The sequence below is a fragment of the Adiantum capillus-veneris genome, chromosome 7 (genome assembly GCF_014529385.1).
Source record: "Adiantum capillus-veneris isolate H3 chromosome 7, ASM1452938v2, whole genome shotgun sequence".
In the NCBI taxonomy this organism is placed as follows: Eukaryota; Viridiplantae; Streptophyta; class Polypodiopsida; order Polypodiales; family Pteridaceae; genus Adiantum; species Adiantum capillus-veneris.
The window spans coordinates 151,194,941-151,209,437 of record NC_140937.1 but is presented as its reverse complement, the minus strand read 5'-3'; the positions used below and the strand labels follow the sequence as shown (position 1 = coordinate 151,209,437).

Below are 14,497 nucleotides of genomic sequence, written 5' to 3'. Positions count from 1 at the left end.
ATTCACTTTTCTTTCGATTAACATAGAGTTTATTCTCTCTTAAAACTTGAAATATTACCTGGAGGTGTTGCTTGTGTTCCTCCAATGAATTAGAGTAGATGAGAATATCATCAAAGAACACTCCAGTGAAGGTTCGATGAGGCCTTAACAGCTTCTCCATCAAGCGGTTGAATGTGGCTGGTGCATTGGTCAAGCCAAAAGGCATGACAATGTATTCGTAAAGACCAAATGTAGTACGAAATGCGGTATTTACAATGTCTTGATCAACTATCCTTATTTGATGATAACCACTTTTTAGGTCAACCCTACTGAAGTAGGTCGATCCTTGTAGCTTATCAAATAGGTCTTCTACCCGTGGAACGGGAAACCTATTCTTGATAGTGATCCTGTTTAGTGCTCTATAGTCGAGACACATACGATATGTGTCGTCTTTCTTTTGCACTAATAGCATAGGTGAGCAAAATGGAGATGAGCTTGGACTAACCATACCCTTCTCAACTCACTCATGCACTTGTCGCATAATCTCCTCTTGTTGAGCTTGAGAAACTCTATAAGGAGGTTTATTAGGCGGTGAACTTCCTGGAAGAAGTTCAATTGCATGGTCATCATTACCTCATTTAGGAGGTAGCTCACAAGGGATGTCTTCAATAAAAACATCTTGAAACCCCTTGAGAAAATTGGATAACTCTAATTCCTTTTGGTTGCTTTTATTTTCTTTTGCTAAAGCATTAGGTTCATTTTGAGAGTCTTTAACAAAAATCATGTACACGGAAATAGAGCTCTTTATTGACTTTTTGAAAGCTGGTGTATGTACAATGGGGATGGTGTTACCCATTTCCTTAGCATCTATATACATGTGTTTTTCCCTGAACTTAAAGGAGATTCTCCTTTCAAGAAATTTAACATCGGCAGCCAGGCGGTCAAACCATGGTGCCCCTAGGATTACATCCTCATGCTTGAGAGGAGAGATAAAGAAGTCCTCTTTGTCCACATAGCCTTGGACATGAAGCCTCAATTTCTTGATTAAGGGAGCGATTGAAGCTTCTTGCCCCTTGAAGGCACTATCTGCGGGTAGGACATCTCCCATCTCGTAGGATTGTATTCCTAGCTTGGTGGCCAACTCTATAGATATAAAATTGTGAGTAGAACCAGGGTCAAAGAGAATAAAAGCATCATGTTCTCTTACCTTTCCCCAAGCATGGCATAGAGGAGATCCTTTGTGGTGAGTTTGGTGAGTCTCCTCCTCTTGGATTTCAACCAAGGAAGCTCTAGGATGATCTTGGCACTTGTTCTTTTGGGGACAAGCGCGGTACGCATGCCCTTGTTCGCCGCACTTGAAACACCGGTTATCCTTATGATAATGCTCAAGCTCTTCAGGAGAGAGTTTATTCTTACCTTTGTAAACTCCCTTCTCTTTAGCTTTGTTGGAGTTGCCCTTAGGAGACTTTTGGACATTGTCCTTCCCCTTAGGCTCATTGGAACCCTTGTTTTCCGGGGGCTTATTATTTCTTTTTGCCCCCGTTTGGAAATTGATTCGAGAGGCGACCATAGTGTGGTGTATTACCGCCGATATGGTACGTGGTCTTTGGGAGTTGACATACTCCGCCATTTCTTCGGTTAAGCCCACACAAAATTGTTGCTTTTGCTCTCCAAAATCCAACTTTTTGAAGACAGTGGCTTTGAGTTGTAGGTCCCAAAACTTGTCTACATATTTGTGGATAGATTCATTGGGAGAGAGCTTTAAGCTTCGCCATTCGGTGAGTACTTTGTCTTTGGCATCGGTGGCCAAAAACTGCTTCATAATGGAAGCTCTTAAAGCTTTCCATGTTCGTGGAGCTTCACCGTTGGCTCGTAGGCTAGACCACCATTGTCTGGCGGACTTTTGAAAGTGCATAGCTACATGGCGTAGCTTAGAGGACTCCGTGAAGCCCTCATATCCAAACGCCGCATCGAATTGTTGGATAAAGGCCAAGACATTGTCCGTAGCACCAAAGGTACCATCATAGGTAAGGAAAGAGATGCTCTTCCCTCCCTCTTTGAATTTCTTCAACTTGGACGACCTCTTCCATGCAGCATAGGATTTCCTATGGCCTCTTCTTTTTGATGGTTCAAAGGTTGCACCATCACTTTCTTCAGAAGGTGAAGAATTTGAAGAAGGTGGAGAAGAGGGTGACCTCTTTCTCGCCTTTTTCTTGTCTTGATCTTTGTCGTCTTCACCATAGCTTTCATAAGAGGAAGAGGATGAAGAAGATGGAGAAGAGGGTTTCCTCTTTCTCGCCTTTTTCTTCTCTTGATTTTTATCATCCCTCTTTGAATTATGGCGTGGAGAAGAGTGTGATGGTCTTCTCCGCTTTGGTGGTGATGGAGAACGTTTAGCCCGCCGTCTTCGTGGAGCCATCTCCACCGAGGTGGCGGGAGACTCGCTTCTTTCTCGTTCCTTCGGTGGAGGCTCTTGAGTTCTCCTTTGGGAAGGAGATGCATCATCAAGAAGTAAATTCTTGAGCCCTTCATATGGATTCTCTTCTTCTTCCCGAATCGGAGAGAGACCTCTTTTGGTAGTCTCACAAGGAGGCTTCCTAGGTGTTCTCTCGTCATGGTGATGAGCTTGGAGAATCCCGTGAGCACGGAGCTGCCGTTCCACTTCACTTTGGAGAGATGGATTGCCCATGGCTTATTGAAGCCTAGAAACAAGATAGTTAACAAGCATTGAAGCATCATTAGTAGCTTGCTCATGAGCAAAATCAAAGTTATCAACATTAATTTCACTCTCTTTACTATTGTCAGCCATTCTAACAACTTTTAGGTGTAAACTTTTTAGGTGTACTTTGGCACTTCAAGCCCTAGTTGCTACTCCTCTTTACCCCTTTAGAAAAAGCACTCAAGCTACTGTACCCGCGGCTCGAATACCATTAATTGCAAGGAATAGAAGAGAGGGTCTTTCGACACCAAAACAGCATCGGCTCCTGTCAAGCTTCTAATAGCTCAATAGTGGTTAAGCCGTAGGCAAGCCCCGTAGGACTCCACTATTAAGACCATAGCTCTCGACGGTGATGCCCCGTTAACTGCACGAAGGCAGGCGTACTGCAAGGCTGAAAAATCCCTATTCTACTTACTCACAGGCAATTAATAATACCAACCATTTGTAGCTAGCTTGAGGACCTCCCTTCTTGAGCAAGAAAAGAGAAACCTTGAGCTCTGATACCAATGTAACATTTAATGGCCTAATAACTTGTGTGTAGCGGAAATTAGCATGAACATAGTGGGCATTTCATTAGAATAGATTCCTAATGAGAATTACAAGAGTGCTTGGGTGGAGAGAGCAACAAAAAGCATAACACCTAGTTAGATAGCATCGACAATACTTTCAAAAGAGAGAGAAATTAAGCTATTGAAAACAGCCGAGGACCGGATTTTCATGGAGCCGGTCCCCCCTTCAAAAGGCTTTGTATTATGGTTTCTCCCATCAAGAGAGACATTGTACAATACAATTCTTTGTGTTCCTTCAAGACTAGCTAGTGCAATGAAGATGGAAACTTCATGCACTAAGCAAAACACTTAACAAACACAACTTGAATTATCCCCGTTCTCAGACCCAAGACCTCACACACCTTCGAAGATGGTGAGAGCTAGCAGGGTATGAGAGTAGATTGAGAGGAAGAAGGAGTATCTTACGAGAAAGATGTACATCTCCTCACATAATCACTCATATGTAGCATATCTTAGCTTAGTAATTAGCTTGGTAGAGGAGATGAGCATGCATTGAAGCTTGGCTCTTGGTTGGATTTGCATCCACATGCCAACAGAGTGTTGATGTAGGCTTCTATCTCACAAGCTTGGAGTAGGTGATGAGTTCTCCATTAAAGCTTGGGAAGAGATAGTCTTCTCTTTCTTCACACATGAGCTTGTGTGAGTGTGTGTGTGTGATAATGCCTTGCAAAAATCATCCCCCTCTCTCTCTTGGGCGAGCCCTCTTGCTAATTGCTCTTGCTGAAGCCTCATTGGCCCTCCCTAAGTCAAGCCAATTACAATTAAGCAGCATAAGTGATAGCCTTCTGACATGTGTCCCCCTTTCCCCTTTTGTGAGAGCTTTAGGTAATTAAATAATTAAACTAAACTCTCATTGGACCCCTTTGCCTCCTGGCCAATAGGAATCAGGCAAGCCATGGGGCTCCTGTATGCTCATTGGACCCCTTGGGAGACTGCCCAATAGTCTTCTAGGAGACTTAATTCTCATTGGTTTCTTTTATTAAATGTTTTTAAATTAATTAAACTAGATTTACTCTAGCTTAATTCTCATTGGTCCACTTCAAGGGTCATCCAATAGAAATTGGGCACACCTTGTGGGCATCTGGCCTAGGGAGCTGACATGTGTCCCTCATTCCCTTTGTGTAAAGGGAGCCTGTGTGTGTGTGTGTGTGTGTGGCTTTCTCTCTCATCCCCTACCTTTAGGGCTCGCCCCTCCCATGTAGGGATGTGCAAAGACTTTTAGGGCACACACAAAGCATCCAATTTTCCCTTGGGTTGACCTTTTGGACACAACCTTTGAATTTTGGAAGTCTTAATGGGCTGAACCTTAGGGTCTTTTTAGCCCATTGTTGCACATGGCTCTTTTGCAGATGGCCCCCCCTGTGGATCCCTATTTTCCCTCCTTTGGATCCCTACTGTGGCCGGTCTGCTAGCTTAACCAATATTCTAGCTTTTTCTCCCCTGGCCTTCCCCACATTAAATGATTAGCTTAATATGAGAAAATCATTTAGGAGAATTAGATATTGATTATTATGACATTATTGCGGTCTCGGTCTTCTCCCTTAAAAATCGATGGTTTGGTGTTTTTCAACAATTCATCCACCTCTTTTGTAGTGAGAGTATGCCACGTATCAGCATTTGGGCTTGCCCTAGATTAGAAGTACCTTGCCCTTGTGTAGCAACGTGCTGATGCATGTGTGTGTCAGTAGGACTCTTGGATTGCTGGTGCATTAATTGAATTACTAATGTGGATAGTTTAGTAATATTTTCATTTAAAGCTTTAAAATTTTCATCCATGATTGTCATGCGTGTCTGAAGTGCACAAAATTCTTGAATATCGAGCAATTCGTAAGTATCATCACCTGCCGTAGTGTCGTGGGTACTCTCCTTGAGACGATCCGGCCGCGGGCCATCATTGGCAAGATCAGGCGTACTTTGCTCAAAATCAAATGTCATATTGATATCCGAATCCATGGCGACACAATGCGGTGCAAGGAGTAGTAAAAAAAAATACCTAATATTGAGAGCACTCACAAAGTGTAATTAGCCTTGCTAATTCCGTCAAAATCGATAGTATCCTGGTGGAGAGTGATTTGAATTGTCCGCCGTATATGGGATTCCACAAGTTCTTGATAGCCGAATCAATTAGACTTGAAAGCATTAATTGATTGTACCAAATGATTGTACTTGCACTCCGTTGTAATGGTGGTCTTTAAATCTCTGAGTTTCTGCGTAGTCCGCAAAGAATTTGGCTCAAAGTTTGTGCCGGCCTCGTCGATGCTATGCCGCACCGCTCCGGCCTTGCTGAATCCTCACGTGGAGTAAGTGATTGGGGTACCCTACTGTGATACCGCCACTTATGTTTAAATTTTGGGTATGGCCACTAACCCCCAAGGGGGTTGGGCGCCCGTAAGTGGGAAAAAAAACGTCCACAATCGGCTATGGCGCTCAAAGTAGCATGCAGGTAAGCACCATTGTCGTGGAGCTCACTGTGTTGAGGTAGGGGCTCCGGCCTTGTGACGTAAAGTCCTCCCCTGCCCGGTGCGCAGCCGTAGAGCCCGCGAGTGGTGTTTCTTGTGCAGGTCCACCTCGGTGGCTCCTCTGTGCAAGGGGGGTTGCCCACGACGTGCTTGCCTTGTCGTCCTCCTCAATGGAGGGATGCTCCACGCCCCCTTGACCTCGACATGCACAAATGCATGCACAATTGTGTGGCTCCCCTCCTCCACGACTGTGCCTTTCTCAAAAAAGGAACCTTGCTCTTGATACCAATGTTAGCCAAGGGGAATTAGAACTTAGGAGTCCACCACCCAACCACCCACTATATAGCATAGCCCTTGGCCATTTGCCCTAGTTGGACTCCTTTTCCACACTTCCTAACCCGCCGGCTATGCCCTTGTCTAGTCCGGCCTTGTCGGTGTCCTGGCATCTTGACTCCTGTCACTCTCAACAGTTTGTTTTTTACTTTAAGAGCCATGATACTAATTCTCCTTTCAGTCCTTTTAACTCTTTGGCGCCTGGAATGGCTAGAATGCTGTGAATGCCTTGATTCCTCAGTAGTGCCCCCTCCTGGGGCGACATCAGTTTCATATCCAGGATGCTGATAAGTATCAAAGCCTATTTATGTCTCCTTTGGAATTGGACTGACTCTGTTGGGGTTCTCCCTGAATCGAGCTGTTGTTCAATGGCCTTTTGTGCTTGTTCTTATTGCAATTGCTGACATGCAGCACCTGTAATACTAGCTATGAGGTAGTTCGTCTATCCTAGAGCAACTTAGCTTAAACCATCGTGATCACCAAAATGGAATGAGCTAGATGTGTTCAGATAGCTATTGCAGGTTGGTACTTAGAATTAGAGATGTCAGATTCAAAGAATTCATATAACACTTTAGACTACTAGAAGACATAACTGGAAAATGAAATTACAAAACACTATAACTAAAATAGGACCTGGAATTGCATTTAGAATGGTCAGTGTACAATTGGTAAGCATTAAGTATGCCAATAAATGGATTTGGAATTACAGAAAGAGAGAGAGAACAACAATACAAGATGTTGTTACAAGATGATTACAAAGTGATACAAAAGTCACAAGTGTTCCAAAAATCCAAGAGTCAAAAGTCTAAGCCGTCTAAGAAGCCTCAGAAGTCCCTAAAAATGAATAGTGGGTCCTATTTATAGGCTGCCGGACTGGTGTGTGACTGACTGTGCACTTTCAACTACTATGGTAACTCGTTGTTACTGCTCTGGAAGCTTTTGATATCCGCTAGTCCTGCTAGAGGTGGTTCCCGCCTTCTACAAATGCCTTCTCCAAAAGGTTGGTGTTTGAGTGGGAAACCGGTTTTTTGACACTCCCCAAAAGAGTACCTCTGGCTTCATCCACTTTTGGGGAGCCGACCTCAGGCTAGCCTATGATATGTCGCAAATTGATCCATAATTAGTTGAGCCATTTCATTTGGATTCTTAACAAAAAAAATTTCCCCATCGGTGAGCGAGTGGACAAGGCCCCAATTTCTCTTGACTTTGAGGGCCCTGAAGAAGTAAGTTTGATTAGCCTCCTCCAATTGGAGGTAGGTTTCTCTAGATGATATTCCGGTCTTCCTCATTTGTTCGAGCTATTGATCGGCAAGTCACTCTTAGCTTCAAGACACCTTTTATGCTTAGCGTCAAGACCGACCCTTCGTGTTCTTTAGAGTTCAATAGCTCTACTTCATTAGCGAGCTGCTTTGGGTGCTCCTTGTGGTATTTTTTCCTTTTGGGGCGTGTAGTTTTGATTGATTTTTGGATATTCTTGGCAAAGATATCCCAGGCCTTAGATCTTGCCAAATCCACATCTTTACAAAGCTTGCTCATCGCTTTCAAGGCTAGGCTTTTGAAGAGAGGATCTTTAAAGAGGTGAGCCCCTGTCACAAAAAATTCTTAGAGCCGTGGAGGAAATGACATTCTCCTATGGTTTTTGTTAATTTCATGCTTAGCTGTAGGTGATCCAATAGGCACTGTGAAGTCACCACCTTCATTTCAAGCCATGATGGCAGCCAATCCAGGTAATGAGAACACTAACATCGATCCAGCTGAGATGCCATGCCGAAATACTACAAAATTGTGTACGTGAACCTTGGCGTGCTATTCTAAGGGCCCACTTCCCACATGTCCACTAACGCCCATTTCTTCCACAAGCTTAGCCATTTGGATCTTTCGGATCCAGCTAACATGTTTGATAAACCTGTTTTGCCGTTTCTCTTCTCCACCATATTAAAGTCCCACACGGGGAGCCATTCCCTTTCAACATGGATGCCTTTCAGGTGCTCCCAAAGCTTTGCTCTTTCCTTCGCCGGATAGGTCCATATATGTTGATGATGGTAATATGGTGAAATGCCCACTTGATCTGTTGGTTGTTGAGGACATGCATCCATAAACATCTTATTGATAACTATGCTTGCGTGACCACATCCTTAAGCGTCTCAACAACATATGTGTCTGAGGTGCCATATAGATTCCATCCACAACGTCTCCAGTGTAAAAGTAGGAAGCTTGATGAAGTTGGTCACTGCATTTCAGAAATTCTCGCTCCAGGTTAATGTCGTTGATGACTAACCGTACCATTGTTTTGCTATCGGGTTATGTACATGTGTGCAAAACGAGTTAGTGGCATCACTTGTACTTCAAGGGCCCTCACTTTCTGTATACTTCAACCTTCTATGTGTGGACCCTTTTTTTTTAGAGAACTTGGAAATTGCAATGCACACACCCACCGTTATGGTGGAGGTCGCCCAACCCTTGGGGGTGGTTCCCATGTGGTTTGGCCAACCTTATTTGGTCGGGATGTGTGAACCCTTTGAATAAAGAGCCTTTGAGTGCTTCCCCATAGGCCCTCCAATCTGGAGGGTCTTTTGTCAAGAGAAGGAGCTTCTCAACGTAATGCACACACTCCATAACTCTACCCGCAACAGGTTTCAAGAGGAAAAACATGAGCTAGCAGCATTTTCAGTCCTCACGAACCGGCAACAACCAGCATAAAGGCGGTTCTCTACTCTATGGGGTGGTAGAAGCACCCCCCAACGAAGATGCAGAGGAGGGATGCAATAAAAATAGGAGAAAAAGTCAAAGCTTATGGGGAAACGTTCATTATGTTGCATGGCCCTCCATAGGTGCCTCTAGCAGGCCTATGGGGGAGCCCTCTTAGAGAAACATGATGAGAAGCATGACTGCAAATGTGGATGCGGAGTCGGGAGGGAGGGTTGGCCTCGTCATTATATGGCATGGCCATATGGCTCATAGGGGATCTAGGGCCGAAATTTGGGGGGGCAAGGCAGTTCGCCCGGTTTTAATCTCATTTGTCGGATCATGCAGTGAACTAGGGGTGGGTGAACTGGGGGTGAACTAGGGGCGGGTAAACTAGGATGTGATCATGTGCCATGCCAATATGGGCAACGACACGCGCTAGCGTGGTGGTAGGGCATTCGTGTGGCAACCGAGAGGTCTCGGGTTTGATCCACACCCCGCAGGCGGGTGAACTCGGGGCGCCATTTTTGGCCCAAGTTCACCCTTCGTTTACCCCGAGTTCACCCTTAGTTCACATCGAAGTTCACCAGAGATCAGACGGCTGAGGTCAAAGCCGCTTCGCACCCCAAAATTTGGGCCTTTGATCCCCCCTCATTGACCCCGTGTAAGATAGTGACCGCGGAGTAATGTTTGGGAAAGTCTTTTTTTCTGGACGGCTGGGTTTCCTCCTCGCCAATATGCAAATCGAAAACAATTGTGTAAATTTAAAATTTGCAGGACTTTTGAACTATTCTCTTTTAAATTTTACCGCTTTTTCTTCCCTTTACTTTGATTTGCAACTAGCTAATCTTGATTTTTAATCAGCTCAAGGCTAAACTGAGGCAAACCTTTCCCGAACACTGCCAGGGAGAACCTGTGCAATGTGAATGATGAAATGGTCATTGACTCGTTGGCATTGTCATGTGGAAAGTTGAAGCCTAAAACGAGAAAGAGATCAAGAAGCATCTTTTTTGCGGTCCTTTTGGGAGCGAAAAGGGGAAGAAAAGTGCATTTTCGTCTGGGCTTGGACGTGCAGACAAGTGGGGAGCTTTTTAGACCACGTGGATGGGAGAGATTGGACGGATGGGAGGGGGTGCACCGTGAAGAGTATTGAATTGGGACAGCAAGATGGGGGTTGGGAGGCGTGACGGCTCTGCTGAGCTGGTCGAGGGATTCTTTAATTTCTTAATCCTTGCCTTGAGTTTTGACAATAATTTGTGATAGCCTTGCAAGTCCACTAATTTAATCCTTTTCTTTTTTGCTGTTAGGGCCTCGCTTTCTGATTCCCGGCATTTTCTCCTTGCATCGTGCTTCCCCCTTCCGATCTACAAAAGGGGTGGAGAAAGAGAGAGCAATGGTGTAGGTGTATGCGCAGGCGAGCGAGCGAGAGAGAGAGAGAGAGAGAGAGAGAGAGAGAGAGAGCGCTATTGGTGTAGACGTCCTTCCAGCGCGCGCGCGCGCGCGAGAGAGAGAGAGAGAGAGATGAAGCTGCAGTGCGATGTATGTGTGCAAGCCGCTGCCACGCTTTTTTGCTGTGCAGACGAGGCTGCTCTCTGTGCGGAATGCGACCTTCGCGTCCACGCGGCCAACAAGCTGGCCGGCAAGCACGAGCGCTTGCCTCTCACCCTCGACCATCCCCCTTCTTCCTGCGACATTTGCCAGGTAAACCCTCCTCCCCCCCCACCCCGCCCCCAAAACAAGGTCTTGAGTTCAAATCTTTGTCGCTACCTTTGGGGTATTAAAGGAGTTAGCAGTGGTATTTATCCGTTTCAGGGTATTTTACCTGTTTTTTATGGGTGAAAATCCGAGTTACCCTGCACAAAATACACTACAATGCCTAAAAAATCATAAACTCTTGGAAATTTGATGGGCATGTGTGCCCATCGTAAATCAACCTTGGGCACGCGGCTTGCGCGAGTAGGAGTATCACCATCTATTGAGGAGAATAACTCTGGTTCCAAGTCAGAAGGTAAAGCCCCGATCAAGATCAATGTTTGATCCAAATTTATGGGCATCACCACCTTCATCATATTGAAGCCTTTTATATGCTCATTTTAATAATTATAAATTGAATGGTTTTCGAGGGTTTTAATGCATCCATTTAATGACTTTCTTTTGACCATTCACAGGAAAAGTCAGGACTCTTCTTTTGTGTGGAGGATCGGGCCATATTGTGCAGAGATTGTGATGTCAGCATACATACAACCAACAAGCTAACAAGAAAACACAAGAGGTTTTTGGTGAGTGGGGTTAGAGTGGGACTAGATGCTATGGTCCCTCCATCCCTTCCATCAAAAGCTCCCTCCTCTCAATCAAGCTTGATGGCAGGGTTCGATGCAAATATGGCTCTTCCCATGTCCTCCCATTCTAGTAGCGTCCTTCCCGCTCCTCTTGAGAGCAAGACAGATAGCGTCCAATTGGAGAACGCACAACATAGAGAACCACAACCTCCACCATTGCTACCAAGTGGCCTTGAGGCCCATGACCCTGGCACTCTAACCAATATTGATCTAGTGGAGAGTACACCGTGTATGGTACCATATGTGCCATTATCACAATCAAGTATCTTCGGCCCCTCTATGAACAACCTCTCACCCTCTCGCTCTCAACAATGTGCTTCTTCGTCATCAATGCACTTTCTCAATTGTTTGGCCCATCTTGATGAGCTTCTCAACGGCTCTCCCGCAAGAACATCATCCAATGAAACTCCCCCACCAATGGTAATCATCTATATCTCATTAACGCATTGCTTGCATGTTAAGGGACATAAATCAACACTAAGAAATGCATACACCAACATTATCAAACAATGGATGTGAGTTTAAGCTATCTTTTGTAGAAATGTAGGGTACTTGTGATAGACCTCTTATGCCTTCCAATATAATTATAATTATTATAATTTTTTAAACAGAGATTAATATTGTACATCGTTTTTTTTTGTGTGTGTTTTTTTGCAGATGAGTATATCAAATTTGGGATGGAATGCATTGGATAGCACATTTGCATTTGATGTGCTACATGCAAGCACAAACTTGTTCGACAACTCCTTGGCCGAAGTTCCCTCCACTCTTGTCACCGGTCTTCCTCCGCCGTGCTTTCAAGATTTTAATCTTTCCAAACGGAAAAGGCATATGGATGAATCTTTGTACTCTTCTCTTGACCATACTTTGGTCGTCGCCAACACTATCCTTCCCCCTTACAAACACACTAGGTTTAGCTTTTGAGATGAAAGCATTGAAAGATGAGCAAGCTATACACTTGCGCAATGGGTTTCCCATTTTTTCATCTTTCATGTAAGTTCCAAACTTGTGATTTTTGTCAATTGTTCAAAGCCTCATGGTCTTTTTTTTCAAATGGGTATGGTCAAACAATCACTACAATGAGGAATTGATGTAAATGTGGCTCTCTCTCTCTCTCTCTCACACACACACACACACACACACACACACACACACACACACACACACACACACACAAGTGTGGTAGATTGGTTATGCCATTTCCCTCTTGAATAATAGGTCTTGAGTTCAACTCGAATCCTCGTCGGATAGATCTTTAAGGTCTTTTGGGATGGTTTCCTACTACGTTAAAATTCTCTTCTTCTTCTTCTTCTCCTCTCAATTCAGATATGAGTGTAGGATTGCATACAAGGTTGGATTTATTTTTCCCTCAAGGCTTTTCTCCAACTCCAATTGCTGACATCCACCACTCAATAATCTTACTAGTGGGACTCTTGTCGGCTCCGGCAGCAAAACCATACACAATTCCTTTTTATGAGATTCCCAAACGAAAATTTTGAGAAATTCGGTTGATTTTGACTAACTTTACACCAATTTTCTCAAAATCTAGGTTTTTTCTTTTCTTTTCCTTTCATGTCGTCTGAAGCACAAAGTGGCATAATTGTAAGTTGGGACACACTTTTCCCAAACTATAATTCATTGTGTTCTCTCGAGCAGAGTGGATACATATGTGTACTAGGGAAGGTGTACTAGGCAATGGTTGCTACATATATCATGTGAGAGAGGAGTCAAATCTTCATATGGGTAAAAGTCATCACCTTCCGATACCGGTCCTTTAAGAAAGGTCTAGCAATCTTGTTGCATGGCTTGAGAGGGAGATGGGGAAGTCACATAGGTTCACGATCCAAGTAGGCAATTCAAGGTCAAGAAACCTAACTTGGAAATAGGAAAGGGTCTTTTTTTGTATCTACCTCCATGATCCACAAAGGCATTACATATATATCAATTTAGATCTCATATCTCATTGCTGTAGATTTTAGTTTGGAGGGGGAGTATTGGAAGTGCATTTTGTAAGCTACGAGCTAGACTAACTCCGCCTCCGACAAAGTGGCGGACTGTGGTGGCAGAAAGAAATCAAAGATAGGTTACAGAGACTAATACAAACTGAAACGTCTACGTGGAGGTCCAACAATGTCGTTGGTGCAGGCAGGTTGAGTGTGAGCGTTGAGGAGGGGGCGGGTGCCAATAGAGTCACAAAGGCATCATTGAATGTGCAAAAATCCACCCAAGGTAGTGGAGCTACCTGTCTGCAAGGATCATGTACTTCGAGGCTTCAAGCTTGTTCACTACATAGGTAGCTCAAACCAAAATGAGATCTTTAGCAAAGCTTGGAATTGGGCTGAGAGCCGTCTTCTCCATCTTTGTCCTTGCCTTGTTTGTTGAGTCCTTCTTCATTTTCTATTGGAGAAAATCACCTCGACAAAGTCTTCCTCTGTTTTAAGAGTGCTACACATATTAGAGAAACCAAAAAGTTGCACCACTCGAGTGCACAGTTTGTGTGCAAAGCCTTGCAGGTCGGTTTGTTCGGGGGACTACCCTACATCCACATCGATCGAGGTGGGGAGGGGCTCCAACTATGATGACCAAGCCCTCCGCACTTGCTCATTCCAATCGAGGAAGAAACAAAGGAGGATATGGAGCTAGTGGAGGGCTTTGGGGGCACAACCGAGCCAAACTCAAGCATGCATAACGGCATGCCAAGAGATGTGTTGATCATTCACATCAGGGTCCACATCGTTGGTGACATCAGTGGACTCATCATTCACATCCCCTCCATCGCCGTCCGCCATCACCAGTGACAGCAAAGTTGAGCGCATACACGACGCGTGCGGTGCGCAACTAAGCTGGCTCCCAGGCTCTCATCTATATATTAAAATAGAGAGAGAGAGAGAGAGAGAGAGAGAGAGAGAGAGAGAGAGAGAGAGAGAGAGAGAGAGAGAGAGAGAGAGAGAGAGAGAGAGAGAGAGAGATGTTTATCCTTTCCTATACATATTTTCCTAGAAAAAAATTAAGAAGAAGAAGAAAGAGAATAAGAAGAAGATGGACATTTAAAGATAGGTTGTCGGGGTTTGGAGGGGAGAGAGATAATGACCATCATAATAGAGGCCGGCAAGAGAGAAAGTGATCTTGCGACGTTGTGCATGAACAACACAGAGAAGAGGGATCAATGTGTGTGTGTATTGTGTTTGTATGCTAGTTTATGGAGGCAGAAACAATTCTCGAGCTAGTTGCAATTGTGCCGATCAGGGCCAGTGTCAACAATTGCACTATCGATCACCGCCTTAGTGAAGCTTCTCCCCCTTGCTATCACCTTGCCTCTTCTCCATCCATTGCCACCCATACTACGACTCTATCACTTCACACTGTAATCGATAGGACCTCTCTTTCTTCATCCTCGCATCCCTCGATTTCATC

At 44.5% G+C, this 14,497-nt stretch overlaps 1 protein-coding gene and 1 pseudogene across 1 annotated transcript; both read left to right on the top strand.

Moving 5' to 3' along the window:
- The first annotated feature begins 9,988 nt into the window (after positions 1-9,988).
- LOC147454813 (uncharacterized) lies at positions 9,989-12,049 on the top strand. The gene is made up of 3 exons (XM_086517434.1): positions 9,989-10,445; positions 10,913-11,503; positions 11,741-12,049. The coding sequence occupies exons 1-3, from the start codon at positions 10,266-10,268 to the stop codon at positions 12,005-12,007; spliced, it is 1,038 nt and encodes a 345-aa protein (XP_086373560.1). The 5' UTR covers positions 9,989-10,265; the 3' UTR covers positions 12,008-12,049.
- A 1,342-nt stretch (positions 12,050-13,391) lies between these two features.
- On the top strand, positions 13,392-13,925 carry LOC147454812 (uncharacterized; annotated as a pseudogene).
- The last annotated feature ends 572 nt before the right edge of the window (positions 13,926-14,497 follow it).

What these genes read in the sequence shown, in the direction of transcription:
- LOC147454813 (XM_086517434.1), top strand. Translation starts at nt 10,266, where the DNA reads ATGAAGCTGCAGTGCGATGTATGTGTGCAAGCCGCTGCCACGCTTTTT. An exon ending in CTTCCTGCGACATTTGCCAG is followed by an intron (nt 10,446 to 10,912) that starts GTAAACCCTCCT and finishes GACCATTCACAG; the next exon opens with GAAAAGTCAGGACTCTTCTT. An exon ending in ATGAAACTCCCCCACCAATG is followed by an intron (nt 11,504 to 11,740) that starts GTAATCATCTAT and finishes GTTTTTTTGCAG; the next exon opens with ATGAGTATATCAAATTTGGG.